Source organism: Microcaecilia unicolor, chromosome 11 (assembly GCF_901765095.1).
Source record: "Microcaecilia unicolor chromosome 11, aMicUni1.1, whole genome shotgun sequence".
In the NCBI taxonomy this organism is placed as follows: domain Eukaryota; kingdom Metazoa; phylum Chordata; class Amphibia; order Gymnophiona; family Siphonopidae; genus Microcaecilia; species Microcaecilia unicolor.
In genome coordinates this window covers 783,521-804,950 of record NC_044041.1, presented here as the reverse complement: position 1 = coordinate 804,950, position 21,430 = coordinate 783,521, and the positions used below count along the sequence as shown (strand labels likewise).

At 42.9% G+C, this 21,430-nt stretch overlaps 1 protein-coding gene across 1 annotated transcript in view; it reads right to left on the bottom strand.

Annotated features, from left to right (window-relative positions):
• The window catches only part of SCARF2 (scavenger receptor class F member 2), a 168,268-nt gene that overhangs the window by 101,779 nt on the left and 45,059 nt on the right, over positions 1 to 21,430 (bottom strand). The window contains exons 3-6 of the mRNA XM_030218832.1: positions 18,566 to 18,667; positions 11,441 to 11,960; positions 8,598 to 8,816; positions 6,079 to 6,207 (exon numbers count right to left, since the gene is read on the bottom strand). Of these exons, the coding sequence (XP_030074692.1) occupies positions 6,079 to 6,207; positions 8,598 to 8,816; positions 11,441 to 11,960; positions 18,566 to 18,667 (970 nt within the window). The remainder of the gene's footprint in view (positions 1 to 6,078; positions 6,208 to 8,597; positions 8,817 to 11,440; positions 11,961 to 18,565; positions 18,668 to 21,430) is intronic.

Below are 21,430 nucleotides of genomic sequence, written 5' to 3'. Positions count from 1 at the left end.
TTTAGTCGTCAAGCCCAGTATCCTGTTTCCAACAGTGGCCAATCCAGGTTACAAGTACCTGGGAAGATCTCAAAACAGTATAATACATTTTACGCTGCTTATCCTAGAAATAAGCAGTGGATGTTCCCCAAGTCCTTCTTAATAATGGTTTATGGACTTTTCTTTTAGGAAGTTATCCAAGCCTTTTTTAAACCCCGCTAAGCTAACTGCTTTTACCACATTCACTGGCAATGAATTACAGAGTTTAATTATTCACTGAGTGAAGAAATATCTTCTCCAATTTATTTTAAATTTACTACTTTGTAGCTTCTTTGCGTGCCCTCTAGTCCTAGTATTTTTGGAAAGACTAATCAAGCGATTCACGTCTGCCCGTTCCACTCCATTCATTATTTCATAAATCTCTATCATATCTCCCCTCAGCCGTCTTTTCTCCAAGCTGACGAGCCCTAGTCACTTTAGCCTTTCCTCACTGGGAAGTCGTCCCATGCCCTTTATCATTTTCGTCACCCTTCTCTGCACTTTTTCTAATTCCACTATATCTTTCAGATGCAGTGACTAGAACTGCACATAGTATTCGAGGCACAGTCGCACCATGGAGCAATACAAAGGCATTATAATGTCCTCTTTTTTTGTTTTCCATTCCTTTCCTAATAATACCTAACATTCTATTTGTTTTCTTAGTGGCTGCCACATACTGAGCAGAGGGTTTCAACATACCATTAACGATGACGCCTAGATCCCTTTTCCAGTCGGTGACTCCTAATGTGGAACCCTGCATTACATAACTATAATTCGGGTTCCTCTTTCCCACATGAATGACTTTGCACTTGCTCACATTAAACATCATCTGCCATTTAGATGCCCAGTATCGTAAGGTCGTCTTGTAATTTTTCACAATCCTCTTGCGATTTAGTAATTTTGAATAATTGTGTCGTTAGCAAATTTAATTACCTCACTAGTTGCTCCCATCTCTAGGTCATTTATAAATATGTTAGAAAGCAGTAGTCCCAGCACAGACCCCTGGGGAACCCCACTATCTACCCATCTCCATTGAGAATACTGACCATTTAATCTACAATAGGAAACTACCTCCTATCCCATGACTCTCCAATTTCCTCTGGAGTCTTTCATGAGGTACTTTATTTATTTATTTATTTATTTATTTATTTGTATCCCACATTTTCCCACCTATTTGCAGGCTCAATGTGGCTTACATAATACCGAGAAGGCGTGTGCCAGGTCCGGTAAAAGAAACAAATACAAGGTGATATTGTGGACAAGTAAGATGCATGTGTTTCAGATACAGAAGGGGTCGAGGAGAGTGAAGGTTATAAAGTGTCCATTACGAGCTTTGTTTTTGCTTTGCTGCAGAGTGTGAGAATTTATGTTGGGTCGGTGGCATATGCATTTTTGAACAAGTAGGTTTTTAGTGATTTCCTGAAGTTTAGATGGTCGTATTTGTTTTCACAGCTTTTGGCAGTGCGTTCCATAGTTGTGTGCTTATATAGGAGAGGCTGGATGTATAGGTTGCTTTGTATTTAAGTCCTTTGCAGTTTGGATAATGGAGGTTTAGGTATGTTCGAGATGATCTAGTTGTATTTCTGGATGGGAGGTCTATAAGGCCTCATTAACCCAAATAATAAAAGAAGCACCTTCAAAATCAGGACATTTCTGGTACCAGTATCTCTCTGTATTAACGGGGGGTATTTCTGTATTTATGAGGGGTAATTCTATATATATTTCCTGATGTTAGGTGCCAAATGATGCACGTTAAGTGCAAATTCTGTATTATAACTGCACGTGGAGTTGCTCTGACAGAATACTAGTATGAGTCCTCGGTTTCACACCTAAGTATAGGCACAAGCAGGTACATCTGCTCAGTGGCTGGTGAAAATGCTTGTACCACACAGATGTGCACATATGTGCTAAGCACGTACCCTGCCCTCTTATGCCCCTCTCAACTCCACGCCTCCCTTACAGTTGCACACTATGGATTCAAAGTACGGCAGTTAGCTGGGCTGCTTCCTGCGGTCGAGGGCAAACCTGGAAATTCAATGGCAGGCCATATCCAGCAACTGGCATTGAATTTCTGGGGGTTTTGTGGGCTCTCTGAACATAGCCGGTTAAGCCAATATTCAACGGTTGACCGGCTAAGTTATAGCGGTCAAACATACCCTGCTATTTATGTGGGTCTATCTGGCCGCTAAGCTTAGCCAGTCAGCCAATGAATATTGGTTCTAACTGGCTTATGTCGCTCGACATAGCAGCCCGGTCACTGGCTAATTGCTAATATTCAGCCGAGATCATGCTTAGTCGGTTTTAGGCTATTTAACCAGTCAGGAGTCGTAATAGGAAAAATAATGGAGTCGCTGCTGAAAGAAAAGATAGTTAACTTTCTAGAAGACAATGGATTACAGGACCTGAGGCAACATGGCTTTACCAAAGGAAAATCCTGCCAAACGAATCTCACTGACTTCTTTGACTGGGTGACAAAAGAAATAGATGAAGGCCATGCGCTAGATGTAATCTGCTTGGATTTCAGCAAAGCCTTTGATACGGTCCCCCACAGAAGACTCGTGAATAAGCTGAAAGGGCTGAACTTAGGACCGAAAGTGGTGAACTGGATAGAAAACTGGTTGACAGGTGGCAGAGGGTGGTGGTAAATGGAATCTGCTCGGAGGAAAGGATGGTGAGCAGTGGGGTTCCTCAGGAGTCGGTGCTGGGACCCATTTTGTTTAATATATTTGTGAGAGATATTGCTGAAGAGTTGGAGGGAAAGGTTTGCCTTTTTGCGACTGACACGAAGATAGCCAATAGAGTGGATACCCTGGAGGGAGTAGAAACGATGACAAGGGATCTCTAAAAGTTAGAAGAATGGTTGAGGGTCTGGCAGTTAAAATGTAATCTATTTAAAGAAAAGGGAATATGTTACTCAAAACCAGAGCACTCATATATAAATCACTTATTTAATGTGCTCCAGACATTCTTTTCAATATCAAAGTAATCTTTATTAAGACAATCCACCCCAACATACAAACACCCCCTTGTTGCTAAACCAGCTCAATCCTCCTTACATAGTCTATATAACAAATATTTCACATAAACTATAAAGGGAAATGGGACTTGATATACCACCTTTCTGAGGTTTTTCTGACTACATTCAAAGCGGTTTACATATATTCCGGTACTTATTTTGTACCAGGGGCAATGGAGGGTTAAGTGACTTGCCCAGAGTCACAAGGAGCTGCAGTGGGAATTGAACCTAGTTCCCCAGGATCAGAGTCCACTGCACTAACCACTAGGCTACTCCTCCACTCATTCCACCAATAAGAGCCAACCTCATCAGTGATGTCACAATGGCTTGATTGCCCGATACTTGGCTCACTTCTGATATTGTGATGTCATAAGGGAAAGGGAACTGGGACTTTATATACCGCCTTTTTGTGGTATTTTGCAACTACATTCAAAGTGGTTTACATATATTCAGGTACTTATTTTGTACCAGGGGCAATGGAGGGTTAAGTGACTTGCCCAGAGTCACAAGGAGCTGCAGTGGGAATCGAACCCAGTTCCCCAGGATCAAAGTCCACTGCACTAACCACTAGGCTACTCCTCCACTCATTCCACCAATAAGAGCCAACCTCAGCAGTGATGTCACAATGGCTTGATTGCCCGATACTTGGCTCACGTCTGATATTGTGATGTCATAAGGGAAAGGGAAATGGGACTTGATATACCGCCTTTCTGAGGATTTTGCAACTACATTCAAAGCAGTTTACATATATTCAGGTACTTATTTTGTACCAGGGGCAATGGAGGGTTAAGTGACTTGCCCAGAATCACAAGGAGCTGCAGTAGGAATCGAACTCAGTTCCCCAGGATCAAAGTTCACTGCACTAACCACTAGGCTACTCCTCCACTCATTCCACCAATAAGAGCCAACCTCAGCAGTGATGTCACAATGGCTTGATTGCCCGATACTTGGCTCACGTCTGATATTGTGATGTCATAAGGGAAAGGGAAATGGGACTTGATATACCGCCTTTCTGAGGATTTTGCAACTACATTCAAAGCAGTTTACATATATTCAGGTACTTATTTTGTACCAGGGGCAATGGAGGGTTAAGTGACTTGCCCAGAATCACAAGGAGCTGCAGTAGGAATCGAACTCAGTTCCCCAGGATCAAAGTTCACTGCACTAACCACTAGGCTACTCCTCCACTCCAAAAGCATCATAACTAATAATAATATTTGAGCTAAATGATCCATTCATAACCTTCACATCCTTGTATAATATTACATATCAAGCCTGCCTATTGTCCCAATAACCCACAAATAAGCAAACAGTTTGTTGTTCTTCTGTCATCATGCACACACAAAATCTTAATTGGGTACAGCTCCAAATCTCCTTTTAATTACACTATTCCACAGTGCCATGCGGCGAAAAAACGCTGTAAGCAGCTGTCAATCCTCAATGAGATAACACAATTTGCTCCAAAACAGGCAGTTGTAATAGACCTTTGATGACTCTATTTCACAGTTCCATGCAAAGAAAAAACGCTTTATAGTTTATGTGAAATATTTGTTATATAGACTATGTAAGGAGGATTGAGCTGGTTCAGTAACAAGGGGGTGTTTGTATATGGGGGTGGATTGTCTTAATAAAGATTACTTAGATATTTAAAAGAATGTGTGGAGCACATTAAATAAGTGAGTTAAAATTTAATGCCAAGAAGTGCAGTGTGATGCATTTGGAGTGTAGAAACCCAAAAGAGAGATACTGAATAGGAGGGGAGAGACTAGTAAGCTCGACTCAGGAGAGAGAACTAGGGGTATTGGTGTCGTAGGATATGAAGGTGAAGAAACAATGTGACAAGGCAACGGCCATGGCCAGAAGGATGCTAGGCTGCATAGAGAGGGGTATAACCAGCAGAAGAAAGGAGGTGTTGATGCCCCTCTACAAGTCATTGGTGAGGCCCTACTTGGAGTGTTGTGTTCAGTTTTGGAGGCTGTATCTAGCTAAGGATGTAAAAAGACTGGAAGCGGTGCAAAGAAAAGCTACGAAAATGGTATTGGATTTACGTTGCAAACCATGCGAGGAGAGACTTGCTGACCTGAACATGTATACCTTGGAGGAAAGGAGAAACAGGTGTGACATGATATGGACGTTCAAATATTTGAAAGGTATTAATCCGCAAACGAACCTTTTTCGGAGACGGGAAGGTGGTAGAACTAGAGGAGATGAATTGAGGTTGAAGGGGGGCAGACTCAGGAGTAATGTCAGGACGTATATTTTCACAGAGAGGGTGGTAGATACATGGAATGCCCTCCCGCGGGAGGTGGTAGAGATGAAAACGGTAATGGAATTCAAACATGCGTGGGATAAACACAAAGGAATCCTGTTTAGAAGGAATGGATCTACGGAATTTTAGTGGAGAATGGGTGGCAACGCCGGTAATTGGAGAGTAAAAACGGTGCTGGGCAGACTTCTACGGTCTATGCCCTGATCGTGACTGAATAGATATGGATGGACTGGAGTGTAAATTTTAAGGGGCTTTGACATTAGCTTCAGAACGTTTAGTACAGGAACAGCGCTGGGCAGACTTCTATTGTCTGTGCCCTGAGAATGGCAAGGACAAATCAAACTCAGGTATAAAGTATCACATACCATGTAAAATTAGTTTATCCTGTTGGGCAGACTGGATGGACCGTTCAGGTCTTTATCTGCCGTCATTTACTGTGTATATGTAACGCATCTAAATCTAACCTCTGGAATTTACGCCACATTTTCATTGGTATAAAATGGCCGCTTATAGTTTTAGGCGCTGGGATATCAACTAAGCGTAATTCTATATACCATGCCTAAGTCTAGGCGTCACTTATAGAATATGCTTAGGTGGAAATGTTTTTCGTGCGGATTTTCTAGGTGCCCATATATAGAATCTGGCCCTAAGTGTAAAGTTGTGCACAGAAGCTTCTAGAATTAGAGGGTAAGTGACAACAAAGCCTCACCTACAACTTGTAGGTGAAAGAATAAAGAGCGACTGCCCAACAATAGGTACATGAGGCCGGACTTACTGTAGGCCGTAGGAGCCAGCACTGCACAGACATTTTCCCGTTTCAAAATGACAGTCACCACTGAAGCAGCTGCTGCAGACGAAGGCACAGTTCTCACCGTATGTTCCGTTGTGACACTTAAGTTCACACCTGAGAAAGACGACAAAAAACTCTCATTAGGAATTTTTCATGCCCGACTGCCGTTACATTCATTTCATTTCAAAATGTATATTGCCACCTTCATATCCCACAGCTAGTCAAGGCATATGACAATATAGCAGAAACAAGACAAAGGCCTTAAACTACACATAAATTCATATAGTCATTCTATCACATTAAAACAGATTCTTATTCATATCTGTTCATCAAAATAGCAATCACACGACTGATCCTGAACATCCCACCTAAACTCTTTCACAACGGATAGCATTCTACAAGTTGTGCTTGATCCTTGCAGATGTGTCCGTGTTCCACCACACGTTCCCCCCTTCGCACACTGGCTACAGAAGAAGCTTTCAATTACTGGCAGAAATCTCAGCATTAACAGTGATGCTTTAATTACCTGACGGCTTAAAGGACTGCTGTTCATGTGAATTGTATAATTATTAGACGTTTTATTCTCCTCTTGATTCCCTAAAACTGTGCATGTTGGGAGATTATAATGTTCATTTTGATGTTTCCGTTAGCTCTAGCGAAAGGAAGTTTTTCTTTGGATGGAGGCATTGCACTTTATTGAATGTGTTCAGGCTCCAACTCATGTTGTATAATCAGACTTTCTTTTACATATTTATCTATTGCTACAACTTTGTCTTTATTCTGGGCTGACCACTTTTTGCTCACCATGTCCTCCACCGAGTCAGCAGCAAATTTGATTACTAAGTTTTTACATAACCTTAAAAACATCCATCCCTCTTTACTGGTTCTCAAATGCAAACAGGCTTTATCCCATGTGATTTTTCAAATTCAGAGGACTGTGCTCAGAGCTGGAGTACTGCAATGAGACGGATGCCTTTACATTCAGTACAGAGACCTGCACTATCCCATCTCTCTCTCTCTCTGTTATCTTCCCGAGGGACGTCTACGGCATGGCCTTGGATGGGAAATCTTTTCTCCCGAGAACCTACTCCCTTGAAGAAGAGTGTGTGTGAAAAGCAAAGCTGGGAGAGGACTGGGGTACAAATGCAGCAATGGATCACCCTGCGACCAGCATCCAGCAAAGGAGACCAAGGGACTTTGTTAGTAAGTTTAATCCTTTCTTCCATCGCCTGACTTTCTACCCATGGCTTGCCTGTCTTGCTGTTTTTACTGCTCTGCGTTTGTACATTTTTATTCATGTTGGGAGGAACCAGTAAGCTGCCATGTCAGCTGCTTAAGGAGTTTAATATTTTTAAAAGCCCATGGGTGAAAGGGTGAAGAGCAGTCCAGGAAGAAAGCACAGTGTACGCAGTAGATTCACAGAGAGATAGCGTCTGACTCCACAAGCACGCACATCGCACCTTTCACTCCATTGCTATTCACTCCTGATGCAGCTGAAACATGGCCATGTTGAGTCTTTTTAACAGACTTTTAAAATAAATGATATTTGCTTTCACATCTTGGACTCTTTGTTTTGCTGGACCTCACTTCTGTTCTCTGCTGTTGCTCTTTTACTCCTGTGGCCATTCAGTAACACCGACATGCCCATTACACGACTGAATGTTTAGAATGGCAGAACGTGAACCCACATAAAAGCCAAAATTCCACCTCGACACTATTCTGCAAATACCTGCTTAACACATATTTGCAGGGGGTACATATGAGTGGACCATGGTAGAGAGTCACATTTACAGTGCAAATAAAAAAATTCTGCAGTGTTCCTGCATCTCTCTGATATTTTGGAGATACCACATTGCTTCTGCTTAGACGTTCAGTGTGTATCCCGTTAGGAAAGAAGCAGCTACATTTCTTTACAGAGACTCCTACCAGGCACAGGAGTTATACAATTACCCTCCCCATGGGCAGTCTCATGCAAATACGGACCAGCCCTCTTAGTGTTTTTTCCCAGTGTGGCGTGCACGTGTGCCCAGAGGACCTGTGAAGCTTGCTCGTTTTACTGGAAGAGACTGAGGAAAAAGTGTGCAATATTTTAACTGATGCCAGTTTTACCATGTGTACCCGCCTCTGGGGTCACCCTCAGCTCTGCCAAATAGAGGGACCAGCTGTGTATATTTCAGTCAGCCACTGTGACGTGTTTTCAGATGGCAATATGTTAAGTGGAGTAACAAGCAAACACAGCCGCTTGGTGAAAATAAAAAATCTGCAATCATGGAAGAATCCTCAAGTCAGCTCTATCTTCCTGACTATTCCTAACACTTAGCAACCATCAAGCGTCACTCTACGAAGCCCTGTACACAGCTTTATCCTCCAGCTCAGGAACAGATTCAGCTTTAGTCAGTTCAAAGAGGAGCAGGTCAGGAACAAGGCTATCTCTTAGGATCAACCAATGCTGGACATAAACTCTACCCGATTTCATCAGATTTGATCTGGGAGCAAGTCCTTACCGGTCTCCCATCCAGCCAGGGTTGCAATGGGAGCATTTGCCATCAATGTGGTTGCAGTTATGGCCATCCTTACAGGGGGGGCACACTTTCTCACAGCCCTCACCATAAAACCCTGTAGAGCAGACCTTGTCGCACTTGGTTCCATTCCATCCCGCTTCGCAAGCGATGCATCGGCCTTCGGCCACAGTGCACGGCTGCTGCTCTTTGCACTGCCCACACCTGGCAAAACCAATAAGACAAGGTCACAAAACTATGTACTTGTTGTTTAACTCCTTTTAATATACTGCTTCACCCCAGAAAGACTAAGGGGTCCTTTACAAAGTTGCAGTAGCATTCTTAGCTCACGGTAGAAATCAGCTGATGGTAAACACCCGTAGGAATATAATGGGCATCTCAGCGTTTACCACCAGCTGACCCCTAAAAGCAGTGAAGAATAAATACTTCCATCCATCTTAAACAGCAAGTTAAATACTGTTGCATTGCTTTGATTATATTGTCCCATCATATTTAACTGCCTATATGCGGTTGGTGTGATGGCAAATTGTCAACCAATGTTTAAGCATGAATGACTATAACCTGCACAGAGTGATGAGTGTGGCTCTGGCCACCTTTTGGGCAGACTGGATGGACCATGCAGGATTTTATCTGCTGCCATTTACTGTATTACTGTGTGTTACAACAATTATTAAAAGTAAATAAAATGGTTAAAGGTATTTATAAAAGATATACGATTAATAGGGTAGTTAGTGACACACATAATAAATTCAGTTTTGTGTTACTGTAGTCAGGGACCTCACAAGTTCCTAGCTAAAGCTATGTAAATACAGCAGGCACCAAGATGGGCCCTTTTAAAATGCCAGGTATTTCCCCACTCATAATGCCACTTCTTAGATATCCCCTCACCCCCAGGGGAAGGGGGGAGAGACACAGGAGTGATTCCTGGTCACTCCTGTTCCAGAGGTGCACAAGGTCAAAATATCACCTAAGGCCCTCTAGTGGAAGTCTCACGGTACCATCATTAGTAGGCCAAGCTGCCACATAAGGGAATGTTAAATATTACAAGCTAAATTTAACTGGATTTCTATGTCAGATTAACTTAGTTCTGCTGTTAATGTCAACTGGGTTGTACTGACTAGGTTAGACGTCAGCCCCACCTCAGCATTTTATAACCAGTCAGCGGGCTTCAACAAGGAACTGTATACATGGCGGTGAATATCAGCTCCAAGATCTCTAGACCTAGTAAATAACAGCAAGGATGTTACTTGGCTCCATTTTTTCCACATTGGCTGATTCAGTTCTGCCTTTTCCTCATTTCCACATGGATGTCAATAGGGAAGTCAGAAATACAGGTCCAAGAGGTACAACCAGGACTGGATTAATCTCTTTAGAAAATGGGATCTAACTGGTAATGTTAAATTACTGCTATGAGATCAGTCCCAGAGTATAATGTGGAGTGAGCACAAGTATAGGTGAAGACTGCATTCTACAACGCAGCAGCCCAAGAAAATTCATCGCTGAAGGGCGAGAGCTCAAGGCCATCTAGTAGAGTTGAATTTGGGATTTGCTGAGTACTTCCAAATGACTGAGAAAGGGGGCTGGGCTTGAGGATCCTTGGTAAAACTCAGCAGGTTGTGCTTTATGTTCTTAAAATATCTTTTTGGAGCAAGAGGTACCTCTTTGAAAAGAAGCCACATTTGCCCACAGGAGCTCAGTGACCTGCTGCCTCTTTCGGACCCCCAGCTTTATCATCAGAAATGTATCAACAACGGCAATACCTGTTTCTCCAAGCAAAAAAGGGGTAGAAGAATCCAAAAGTGAGACGTTGCAGGATAACCAAAGCAGTAAAAAACCAGAAGTCCAATGCTTCTAAAACATATGAAAGTTTATTCTCCAATACTGAAATGCAGGATGCGTTGACAATTCTGACCCAATATGGGCTGTGTTTCGGCTGTAAGCCTTCCTCAGGGGTCCTTACTATTAAACAAGCAAAATGATAAATACATGTGCCATAAAAGATCTTGAGAAGTGTGGAAATATTGTGATTGAGAGACAAAGAGGGAGAAAGTGGACAAAAAGATATATATGTAAGTAAATAGAATAATCCATATGCTATGGTACCTCTTAGTAACGTAAAGAAACAGCACAGAAAATATTCTATCAAATAGGAAAAACTATTCAATTAAAAACCAAGGATTAAGCGGAATATAAGTTTTGTAATAAATAAATGTTTAATCTAAGGATTACCCACTTTTAGCATGATCACTTCTATTCACTTCTTGCTTATACACTTATATATACATAACTTTTTCTCCACTTTCTTTGCCTCTCAATCACAATTTTCTTATTTCCACATTTCTAAAGCTATATGTAGATCTTTTATGGCACAACGCATTATTTTGTATCTTACATGTAATTATTGTTCATCTCACTTGTTTAATAATAAAGACCCCTGAGGAAGGTTTGCAGCCGAAACACACCCATGCTGGGTCCTGCATTTTAATATTGGAGAATAAACCTTTGGACTTCTGGTTTTTACTGCTTTGGTTATCCTGCAATTTCTCCTTTTGGATTCTTCTACCCCTTTTTTGCTTGCTTGACTGCTCTGGAAGTGTTGTTTCACCCCTGTTTTTGATCGTACGCCTTGGAATCTGTTGAAAATCAAGTACTGACAGTTGATTTAAGACATTGAAGAATTCTTGACAATTACACCTGTTTCTCCACCATGATTAACTATCTTTATGGAACACGAAGATGAATTTTTAAAAATACAAAATATTACCTGAATCTGAATTTTGTAAGTAAAGCTGGGAAATTTCCAGAAACAGGAAGAGACTATTACTTACCGCTTCCTGCATCCTTGGCCGTACAGTCCGGCAGGACAAGGCTCCCGGCACAGCTTGCCCCGATAGCCTGGTTCACAGGTGCACGTCCCATCCAGCTGGTTGCATTTACCCCGGAAGCATTGGCAGTAACTCTCACAGCGTGGCCCCCAGTGGCGCTCCTTACACTGGCAGCGGCCGGTGAACTGGTCGCAGGGAGAATTGTTGCAGGTACACTGAGTGTTGCAGCTGCGGCCCCACCATCCAGACTGGCACAGACAGCGACCAGTCTGCTGGTTGCACTGGGAGGTGGAGCTGCAGTAACAGGCGTTGGCGCACTGAGGTCCCCACCAGCTGGGTTCGCATGTACACTTGCCAGTGTCCTTGTTGCATTTTCCGTGCTTACACAGGCAGGCGTTCTCGCACTTGGAGCCCCAGCGGTTCGGGTTGCATGTGCACTGCCCTGTGACATCATCGCACTGGCCATTGGGATAACACTTGCACATTTCCTTGCAGTCTGGACCCCAGAACTGGCGCGGGCATTCTAGTGAGAAACAGAATAAATGTCTCAGAGGGAGTCTCTCTGTAGGTTTTCTACTGATGCATGTGTAGAAGAACAAACATGTTTAGGAAGCGATCGCTTTCTACTTCTGCACCGCTACTAATGGGACCACACTCTGGCACAACTGATGACACCATACTTTGTATTCCTGTATTAATTTTCAGAACCTGGAAAATTGTGATCTCTTCCATAGAGTGCAGGCGTTCTGGCACTGTAAACGCTGAAAAACCAAACTTATTACCTAAGCAAGTGCCCCCTCAGCCCCTTTCCCCAAATCAAACCATCAGAAAACATGAAAATATAGGCTAGTCTGATACAAGAAAAGCCTAGTCCAGTATTAGACAAATGGCCATGGGTGGGCCAGACAAGCCTGATTCAAAAGCTGGTGCACGAGAGCATTTCTCCCCTGCTCCCTATGGTAGCAGGTCAGGGTAGAGGTTGTAGAGTATGTCAGGTGGAATGAAAGGATGTGGGCACAAAATTGCCTCAAATTCTTTGAATCCAGTGCAGAACTTGCAGTGCTGCAGGTACATGTGAAGCCCACCAAGAATGCATGAAGTGTTTTCAAAATGAAAGGCCTGGGCATACTCTCACTCTCCTGACCTCACCATACCCCCTTCTGGTGCAACCAAGTCAAGCAATTTAATGCTTTTGAGAGGAAATGAGATCTTTTAAAAACTCTTTCTATAGATAAAAAAGGATTTATGACTTTCTTACAGCAACCAGCAGCTAATATAACATAGAATTATGAGTAAACAATAAGTGACGAGACCCTCTCCTAACCCTCTTGGTGCACCTTTGTCCTGCAGTCAGAGGTTCTGGGGTCTTTCTGCTAGTGCTGGTGCTGCTCTGCACCTCTCACTGTGCCTTGGGGGGGGGGGGGGGGTCTTTATTTCTACAGTTTGTGACACTGTGCACCTCTGATACTGACTTGCAGTCTTCGTGCCTTTGCCCCTCTTGCTTCTGGGGATCTTCATGTCACTCCTGTAATTTTGGAGTGATGTAGCCTCTATCATGGGAGCTAGCTTTGTGGGTGATTCAGCACCCCCAATTATTTTGAAAAGTTGGCTCCTCTATGGCAGATGCCATTTGATGAAAATGGGTAGAAAATCCCACTTCAGACCATCACCCAAAAGATCTAGATGACCTGAAGTGTGAAAATGAACTGAACAGGTTATTCACCTGAACACCAAAGGGAAACAAAAGATTTTTGCCACACACAACCTTAGAAGTTGATCTAAGTCCTTCCATGTGAATTTTTTTGGCGGTGCAAGTGCAACACTCAAATGCACCTTCGTTCACCCCTCGGATGGACTCCTTTTCTGCCAAAACTCTGACCCTTCCATAACCATCTTGGTACTTGTTTGTCCTTATGACCAGAGAATTTTAAGTCTTCTTGCCAATGTGTAAAAATGTATCTGTTTTATAAGCACCAACAATCTCTCCCCCCCCCCCCCCCCCACCAAAAAAATATATATATATTTCACAGAAAATGCCAAATAAGGTTCTCAGATTATATTTAGGTGATAGTGAACCATCATATGAAAATTAAGGAGATCACATAATTCAATCATCCACTTATTCTGTATTTTATAATCATCAGTCTACAGTTAACTTAAATCTCAATTTATTTATTTAGGATTTATTTACTGCCTTTTTGAAGGAATTCACTCAAGGCAGTGGACAGTAAGAATAAGTCAAACATAAGCAATAGACAATTACAGCAGTAAAAATATTCAAACAACTATACAATGTATGGTGTGGAGGGGCATAATTGAACGAAAACGTCTATCTCCATGGGCGTTTATCTCCGAGAACGGGTCCGTGAAGGGGCGGACCGAACCGTATTTTCGCAAAAAAATAGACGTCCATATTTTATTCGACAATGTGTGAGCTGGGCGTTTTTGTTTTTCAGCGATAATGGAAAATGAAAGCGCCCAGCTCAAAAACGAATAAATCCAAGGCATTTGTTCGTGGGAGGGGCCAGGAGTCATAGTGCACTGGTCCCCCTCACATGCCAGGACACCAACCGGGCACCCTAGGGGGCACTTTTACAAAAACAAAAAAAAAAGGTAAAAGAGCTCCCAGGTGCATAGCACCCTTCCCTTGTGTGTTGAGCCCCCCAAATCCCCCTCAAAACCCACTGCCCACGTCTACACCATTACTATAGCCCTAAGGGGTGAAGGGGGCACCTACATGTGGGTACAGTGGGTTTGGGGGGGTTGGACGACTAAGCATTAAGCAGCACAATTGTAACAGGTAGGGGGGGGATGGGCCTGGGTCCACCTGCCTGAAGTCTACTGCACCCCCTAACAACTGCTCCAGGGACCTGCATACTGCTGCCGGGGAGGTGGGTATGACATTTGAGGGTGAAAATAAAAAGTTGTGAAACATCATTTTTTGTGGTGGGAGGGGGTTAGTGACCACTGGGGGAGTCAGGGGAGGTCATCCCCAATTCCTTCCGGTGGTCATCTGGTCATTTAGGGCACGTTTTGGGGCCTTATTAGTGAAAAAAACAGGGTCCAGGAAAAGTGTCCTAAATTCTAGCTAAAAACGCATACTTTTTTTCCATTATCGGTGAAATGCGCCCATCTCTGTTCGGCCGATAACCATGCCCCAGTTCCGCCTTCGCCACACCTCTGACACGCCCCGATCAACTTTGTCCGCATCCGCGACGGAGTGCAGTTGAAAACGTCCAAAATCGGCTTTCGATTATACCGATTTATTCGTTTTGGGGAGATAAACGTCTGTCTCCCGATTTGGGTCGCAATATAGGCGTTTTTCTTTTTCAATTATAAGCTGGATAGTATACTACTTACAAACAACTTGCTCTAACTTCTGGGTATTGACCAAACCCCTTTTGGATATATTTTAAATCATTAAATATTTCAATAAAAGAAGCCTCTCAAGCCTAGGGCACCTACATAGATGGGCTCTCATCACAGGCTTCAACCTCTGAAACCAACTGCGGAGAAAAACAACTCTCTATAGCAGCAAAAGCCTCATCAATAACCTACACAGAATGGGACATTGTGCATCAATCAGCAACCAGAGGCGATGTCTCTACCCCTGTACGTATTTGGCCACTGAAGCAAAGTCATACGGCTTGTGGGGTCTTTCTCACATATATTATCCATTTCTCTAGTATATGGCACATAGAAGGAATCACATGCACTATTGCTTCGGGCTGTAATAATAATATCCTTTAGAGGCGCAAAGCCAGATGGATCCACCTATATAAAGGCCTTTCTGGGGGAAACACAAGCACCTATTTTTATAAAATACAGCCATACAATGGCCCCTTGTAGAGCAAAAATCCCTCCACACAAATTTATGCATATTCCAAAGAAGGTGTACATATGTCACATACCATGATGCCAATATTTAAAAACATTTGCTATATCTGATTAATGTGGCTCCAAACGCAGAGTATGTCTTGTGTGCAAGTAAGAAGAATTTGGGTTTTGGTGCAGTTTGTACTTCAAATATGATGGGTGGGAAGGGTTAGTCAAAGCTGTGGAGCTTTCAGCCTTTGTTTGCACGTGATGTCATTGAGAACCCTTGTATTTTTGCTTTTTGACAATAAAGATTTACAAATTTTTCTTAAATTCCTTAAAAAAAACCATCCATCTGTTTAAAATATCCAAGTCCTGAGTTTGGAAAGTCAGAACTTAGACATTTCACACTGCAGTTTGTCCAAATAGCAAGAAGACATCTTGTGGGCGGGACTAGGGAAGACCCAACAGGGATTTTAGAATGGGAAGAAACGCCCACATCTAAAAAGAATGACATTTTTATCTAGACTCATTTCAGTCACATCCGAGTTGGAAAAAGGTTGCTCTAATTGAACAACTGACCACTGGAGGAATTAAACCATGACCCTTTCTTAGTCCCCCAGTGGTTGCTGTCCCCCTCCCTTTCCCCGAAAGTGGAAAGGAAACCCAGGCTCTATATCAGCTACAAATATTATGGCCATTCTGAACCAACGTAGCAACTAGGTCAGTGGAGTCATAGGAGCCAACTTTTCAAAATTATTGGGGGTGCTAAGCCCAGTGGAAATAACCCCTCCCTGGACACATACATGGAATTTTCTCAAGCACCCACAGCACCCACAGAGTCGGCTCCTATGAGTGGAGTAGCCTAGTGGTGCAGTGCAGTAGACTGTGAACCAAGGGACCCAGGTTCGTCACAATTCAGCTTTTTCTTTTTGTGTATTTCTGAGCCTTCCAGAAACAGAAAATTACTAACTGTATCTAAATATTTGACACCTGCAAGCCTGAAGGCTATTGACATGGTGGTTATTCAGGTACAGCAGGTATTTTTCAGCTCCTAGAGGGATCACGTTTACAAAAAAAAAAAAAAAAAAAAGCGTTATAATAGGGTTTGAACCTGTGTCCCTTGGTTTACAGTCCACAGCACGAGCCACTAGGGTACTCCTTTGTTCCACAGGGATGTCTGTGTGGTCATATTTTTGAAAATGATGCCAGGCAGATGTTCATGTCCCTGTTTTTTTGTCATCCAAAAGTTAGATGTTGCACTTTGGAAAATGGCTATTCGTTTTGAACGTTTTCAGTACAAAAACATCCACCTCACAGCTGCAATCAAATGGGAAATCTAGACATTTTTCCTGTTTGATTATAGTTGTGAGGAGGACAGTTTTTTTGGACGATATGAACAGGACTTGGACATGTTTTTGACCCTCCATGGGTCTTAAAGCAAAAAAAGACTTGCAAAATTATGGGATCCCCATCTCAGCACATTAACCACGAGGGTTCGCTGGAGCTTTGAGGGATGGTTCTCTCGTCCTTAAGACACTTAGGTGCTCATACGCTTACAAAGTTACATTATAGTGGCTGGTCGCACTACTTCCACTTTTGCATATAAGGGTAAACATTTGTGCATAAATGCATTTTATAACTTAAGTGTGCAAGAAGTGAGGGAGTAGCTCAATATTCAATGAATAAAGCAAATGTCTCGGCGAGTCATACAGATTGTAAATATAACCTGAAATCTCGGCTTAGCTGTACATACGATTTGGAAGTGTTGTAAAGCATTTTCCAAAGTGTATTTTACGTACAGAAAATGGCTGTTGTGAAATTGCATGATGAATGCACATTCAGCCAGAGGTGGTCAGTGTGTCTTTAAATTAGACCCGGATACTCACTACTACCTACTACTTTTCATTTCTATAGCGCTGCAAGACGTACTGGCTCCTATCTGGTACCAGCAGTGGGCATCTGGACCCGGTTAGTCGATACTGGTTCCTGGATAGCCACCAGTTAATTAGGACAAGATGTTTTCTATCTTATGGTAATCATATGTTACCCAAGTACTGCTGCTGAATTTTGGTGCAGTTCAGGTGTCTCCTGGCTCTGCTCCGACGCCTCCCCCGGACCACCTTAGCACCGCTGGGATAATGCTGTGGCAGTCAGAGCTACTTCAATAACACTATTTATTTATTTAAAAAATGTATACCTCGCCTATCCCCATTAGCTGCCATCGAGCATGTTGAATATAGACCACATGGGGGCAGTGTTTGGGCAAAGATGGGGCAGAGTAACCATGTGTGTGCAAAAATGTATCTGTACCCCCTCAGAGCAGGTGTAAATTTGGGGATAGTTCTGGAAATTACAGGCACCCTGTCGTAAAATTACTCCCTCAATATCTACCCCTTGCCCCTTTTCTGACCCTCATTCTCATACAGGCAACTCTGTTAGTGTCACCTGCAATGCATGATGGGAGTTTAGGGTCCTCGCGGAATGGGATGATCACCTCCTATTCTGCTCTTCAGAGCAGCAAATTCAGCAACTGTTAGCAAACAGTTCAGAAACCTAAAGCAATGGGAAGGCTTTTAATTTTCATGGTTTGTAGGTTGTAAGACCACCTTTTTCAAGTCAGAAATAAAATGAAATTCAAAGAAATGTATGTGCTAAAAGCATCAGGTTACTCCCCTCCAGGAATGAAATACCTGGCCCTGATACTATTTCTTCTGCAGTACAGAAATATGCATTAGTAAAGAAATCAAAGGAGGAGTGAGGACCATAAAAAGAAACAGGGTACTTGATTAGGACAAGGGAAATGCATTTTCTGTTTAATTAGCTCTGGGGTGCATAGTTATTTTTCAGCTAAATTCATATTCTAAGCAGAGGCACAAAGTTTGGGACAGGTTTATCCCCTTTCCAAGGTCTTCTGTAGCTCATTACCAGCTGAAACGTCTCTGTTCCCTGCTTCCCTTTGACTTGATCTTTCTGTTCTCCCACTTCCAATTCCTCTTCCATCATATTCTACCTCATCCCTCCTTACCCAGTTCATCTCTCCAGCAGGCTAGGCTGACCCATCCCTTCATCAGTTTACTCCTCTCTTCCCTGCAGGAATGGATCACTTTCCTGCTCCCTCTTCCAAGAGTCCCAGTTATCTGATGATATCAGAAAGCAGTGGTGAGGGACGATAAAAGTAGAGCACATGAACGTTAAAAAAGGCTCATGGATTTCAATTCTTCCGACTCTGCCGGTGGCCTCTGCTAGATTTAGATGCGATATAAAGATGCACCTTAATAAGATCAAGAACAAAATCTGTTCAGTACTCACTGGTATCGCAGTTGGCACCAAAGTATCCATGTCGACAGCGACACTCGTTAGGTCTCACACACACCTCGTTCTCTTTGCACGTGAAGTTCCCATCACAGACAGCTGCACAGGATTTGGAGAAAGAAAAGAAGCAGAATATGAGTATATTAAAAGCGTATCACAACCGCAAGGATCAAAGCATATAAATCCCATATACACCATAACAACGCCTCAAGATATTACCCCATGTACTCCACTTCCCCGTACTCTCGCCCATTCAACAATCTACCCACAGATAAAAAATGTCTACCCCATCGCTCTCTTGCTATTAGTAGATCAGCGTAGTAATTCCCCAACGTCATATCCTATAGTTCCTACGCCCCAAAGGTGATTGATCTGACTCTGTCTTCCTTAACTATTCACAATGTAACCCATAATCGTAATGTAACAAACTGTATTTCCATCATCTACAATGTATTGTAAGCCACACTGAGCCCGCAAATAGGTGGGAAAATGTGGGATACAAATGCAATTAAATAAATAAATAAACCCTGCCCTGATCCAAGTTTCCATCTCTATATACACTGTGTTTATTTGAAACATACAGATTATATATTGCTTTTTTAATTTGAAATTATTAACCACATTTATGAATTCCAAATTTATATTCACAGTAACTATTACATCGGCAGTTTACATAAAAAATTGTAAAATGAAACATTCAATAAAACATAACACTTAATACCTTCCACTAGATCATAAGCAGAGCACCTCCCTATTCCCTCCAAAAACTGCACCGATATGACACGATGCAAAATACCTCCCTCTGTGTCAAATACTAGGACCTTCCAACCGAAAGGTCACATGCCAAGAACTACATCTAATAATAACGTTATAATTTTTATAATACAACCTCTCAGCCACGGTGCCTTCTTACAACAAAGCAAATAACCAGTCACAACGATGCCCACCTTGCTGGAACCACATATCCTAGGAGGCTTCATACTGTGGAACAGCTGAAACTTGACGTCCAGGGGTGCCCGGTTCAAGTCCCACTGCTGCTGCTTGAGATCTTGGGTAAGTCTCAGGTACAAAATTAGACTGCATGCCCTCCAGGGAGAGGGAAATATCCATAAGTACATGCCATACTGGGAAAAGACCAAGGGTCCATCGAGCCCAGCATCCTGTCCACGACAGTGGCCAATCCAGGCCAAGGGCACCTGGCAAGCTTCCCAAACGTACAAACATTCTATACATGTTATTCCTGGAATTTTGGATTTTTCCAAGTCCGTTTAGTAGCGGTTTATGGACTTGTCTTTTAGGAATCCATCCAACCCCTTTTTAAACTCTGCTAAGCTAACCGCCTTCACCACTTTCTGCGGCAACGAATTCCAGAGTTTAATTACACGTTGGGTGAAGAAAAATTTTCTCCGATTTGTTTTAAATTTACTACACTGTAGTTTCATCGCATGCCCCCTAGTCCTAGTATTTTTGGAAAGCGTGAACAGACGCTTCACATCCACCTGTTCCACTCCACTCATTATTTTATATACCTCTATCATGTCTCCCCTCAGCCGTCTCTTCTCCAAGCTGTATAGCCCTAGCCTCCTTAGTCTTTCTTCATAGGGAAGTCGTCCCATCCCCGCTATCATTTTAGTCGCCCTTCGCTGCACCTTTTCCAATTCTACTATATCCTTCTTGAGATGCGGCAACCAGAATTGAACACAATACTCAAGGTGCGGTCGCACCATGGAGCGATACAACGGCATTATAACATCCTCACACCTGTTTTCCATACCTTTCCTAATAATACCCAACATTCTATTCGCTTTCTTAGCCGCAGCAGCACACTGAGCAGAAGGTTTCAGTGTGTTATCGACGACACCCAGATCCCTTTCTTGGTCCGTAACTCCTAACGTGGAACCTTGCATGACGTAGCTATAATTCGGGTTCCTCTTTCCCACATGAATCACTTTGCACTTGCTCACATTAAACATCATCTGCCATTTAGCCGCCCAGTCTCCCAGTCTCGTAAGGTCCTCTTGTAATTTTTCACAATCCTGTCATGATTTAACGACTTTGAATAACTTTGTGTCATCAGCAAATTTAATTACCTCGCTAGTTACTCCCATCTCTAAATCATTTATAAATATATTAAACAGCAGCGGGTCCTAGCACGGACCTAAATGTAACTCAGTTGAGGAACTACTGAAAAGTCTGAGCAAAATCCAAAGAAAGAAATCAGCAAGGCTTGAGAAGCTTGAAATTGCAGATTAAGAGCTACATTTATTCATAGAAAATAGGCAAAACCCTTTAAAACTCCCTACGAAGAAATATAGAATCTGTACTTAGCAAACAAATTAGGGATTCAGCCAGAAACATACCTGGGGAGAGCACTTTCCAAAGCCATTTATGCTTGGCCTCATTTGCTAACCTGCATTAATAAGTTAAACTGTGTAAATTTAAGTTCAGCGCATAGGGCCAGATTCTAGATATGGCGGCTAGAAAATCTGTGTGGAAAACATTTCCGCCTAAACATCTACTATAATAAAATTCACCCTCAACGTTCTGAGGACACTGACGTCAGTGAAGCCAAGCTCTGACTTCCTTCAAAAGGTTCGAAGGTTCGTGGTGGTGAAGCCACCAAAATCGCTCCAGGCCCCACCCTTGAGGGCGGAGCAATGGCAGAACAACGAAGGGGTTGGCAGAGAGGGAGGTGGGGGGGTGGGAAATCGCTCCGGTCCCCGCCCTCGAGGGCGGAGCAATGGCAGAACAACGAAGGGGTTGGCAGGGAGGGAGGCGGGGGGTGGGGGTGGGAAATCGCTCCGGGCCCGTCCTTGCGTCAAACGTCATGACGTTGGGGGCGGAGCAATGCCAGAACAATGA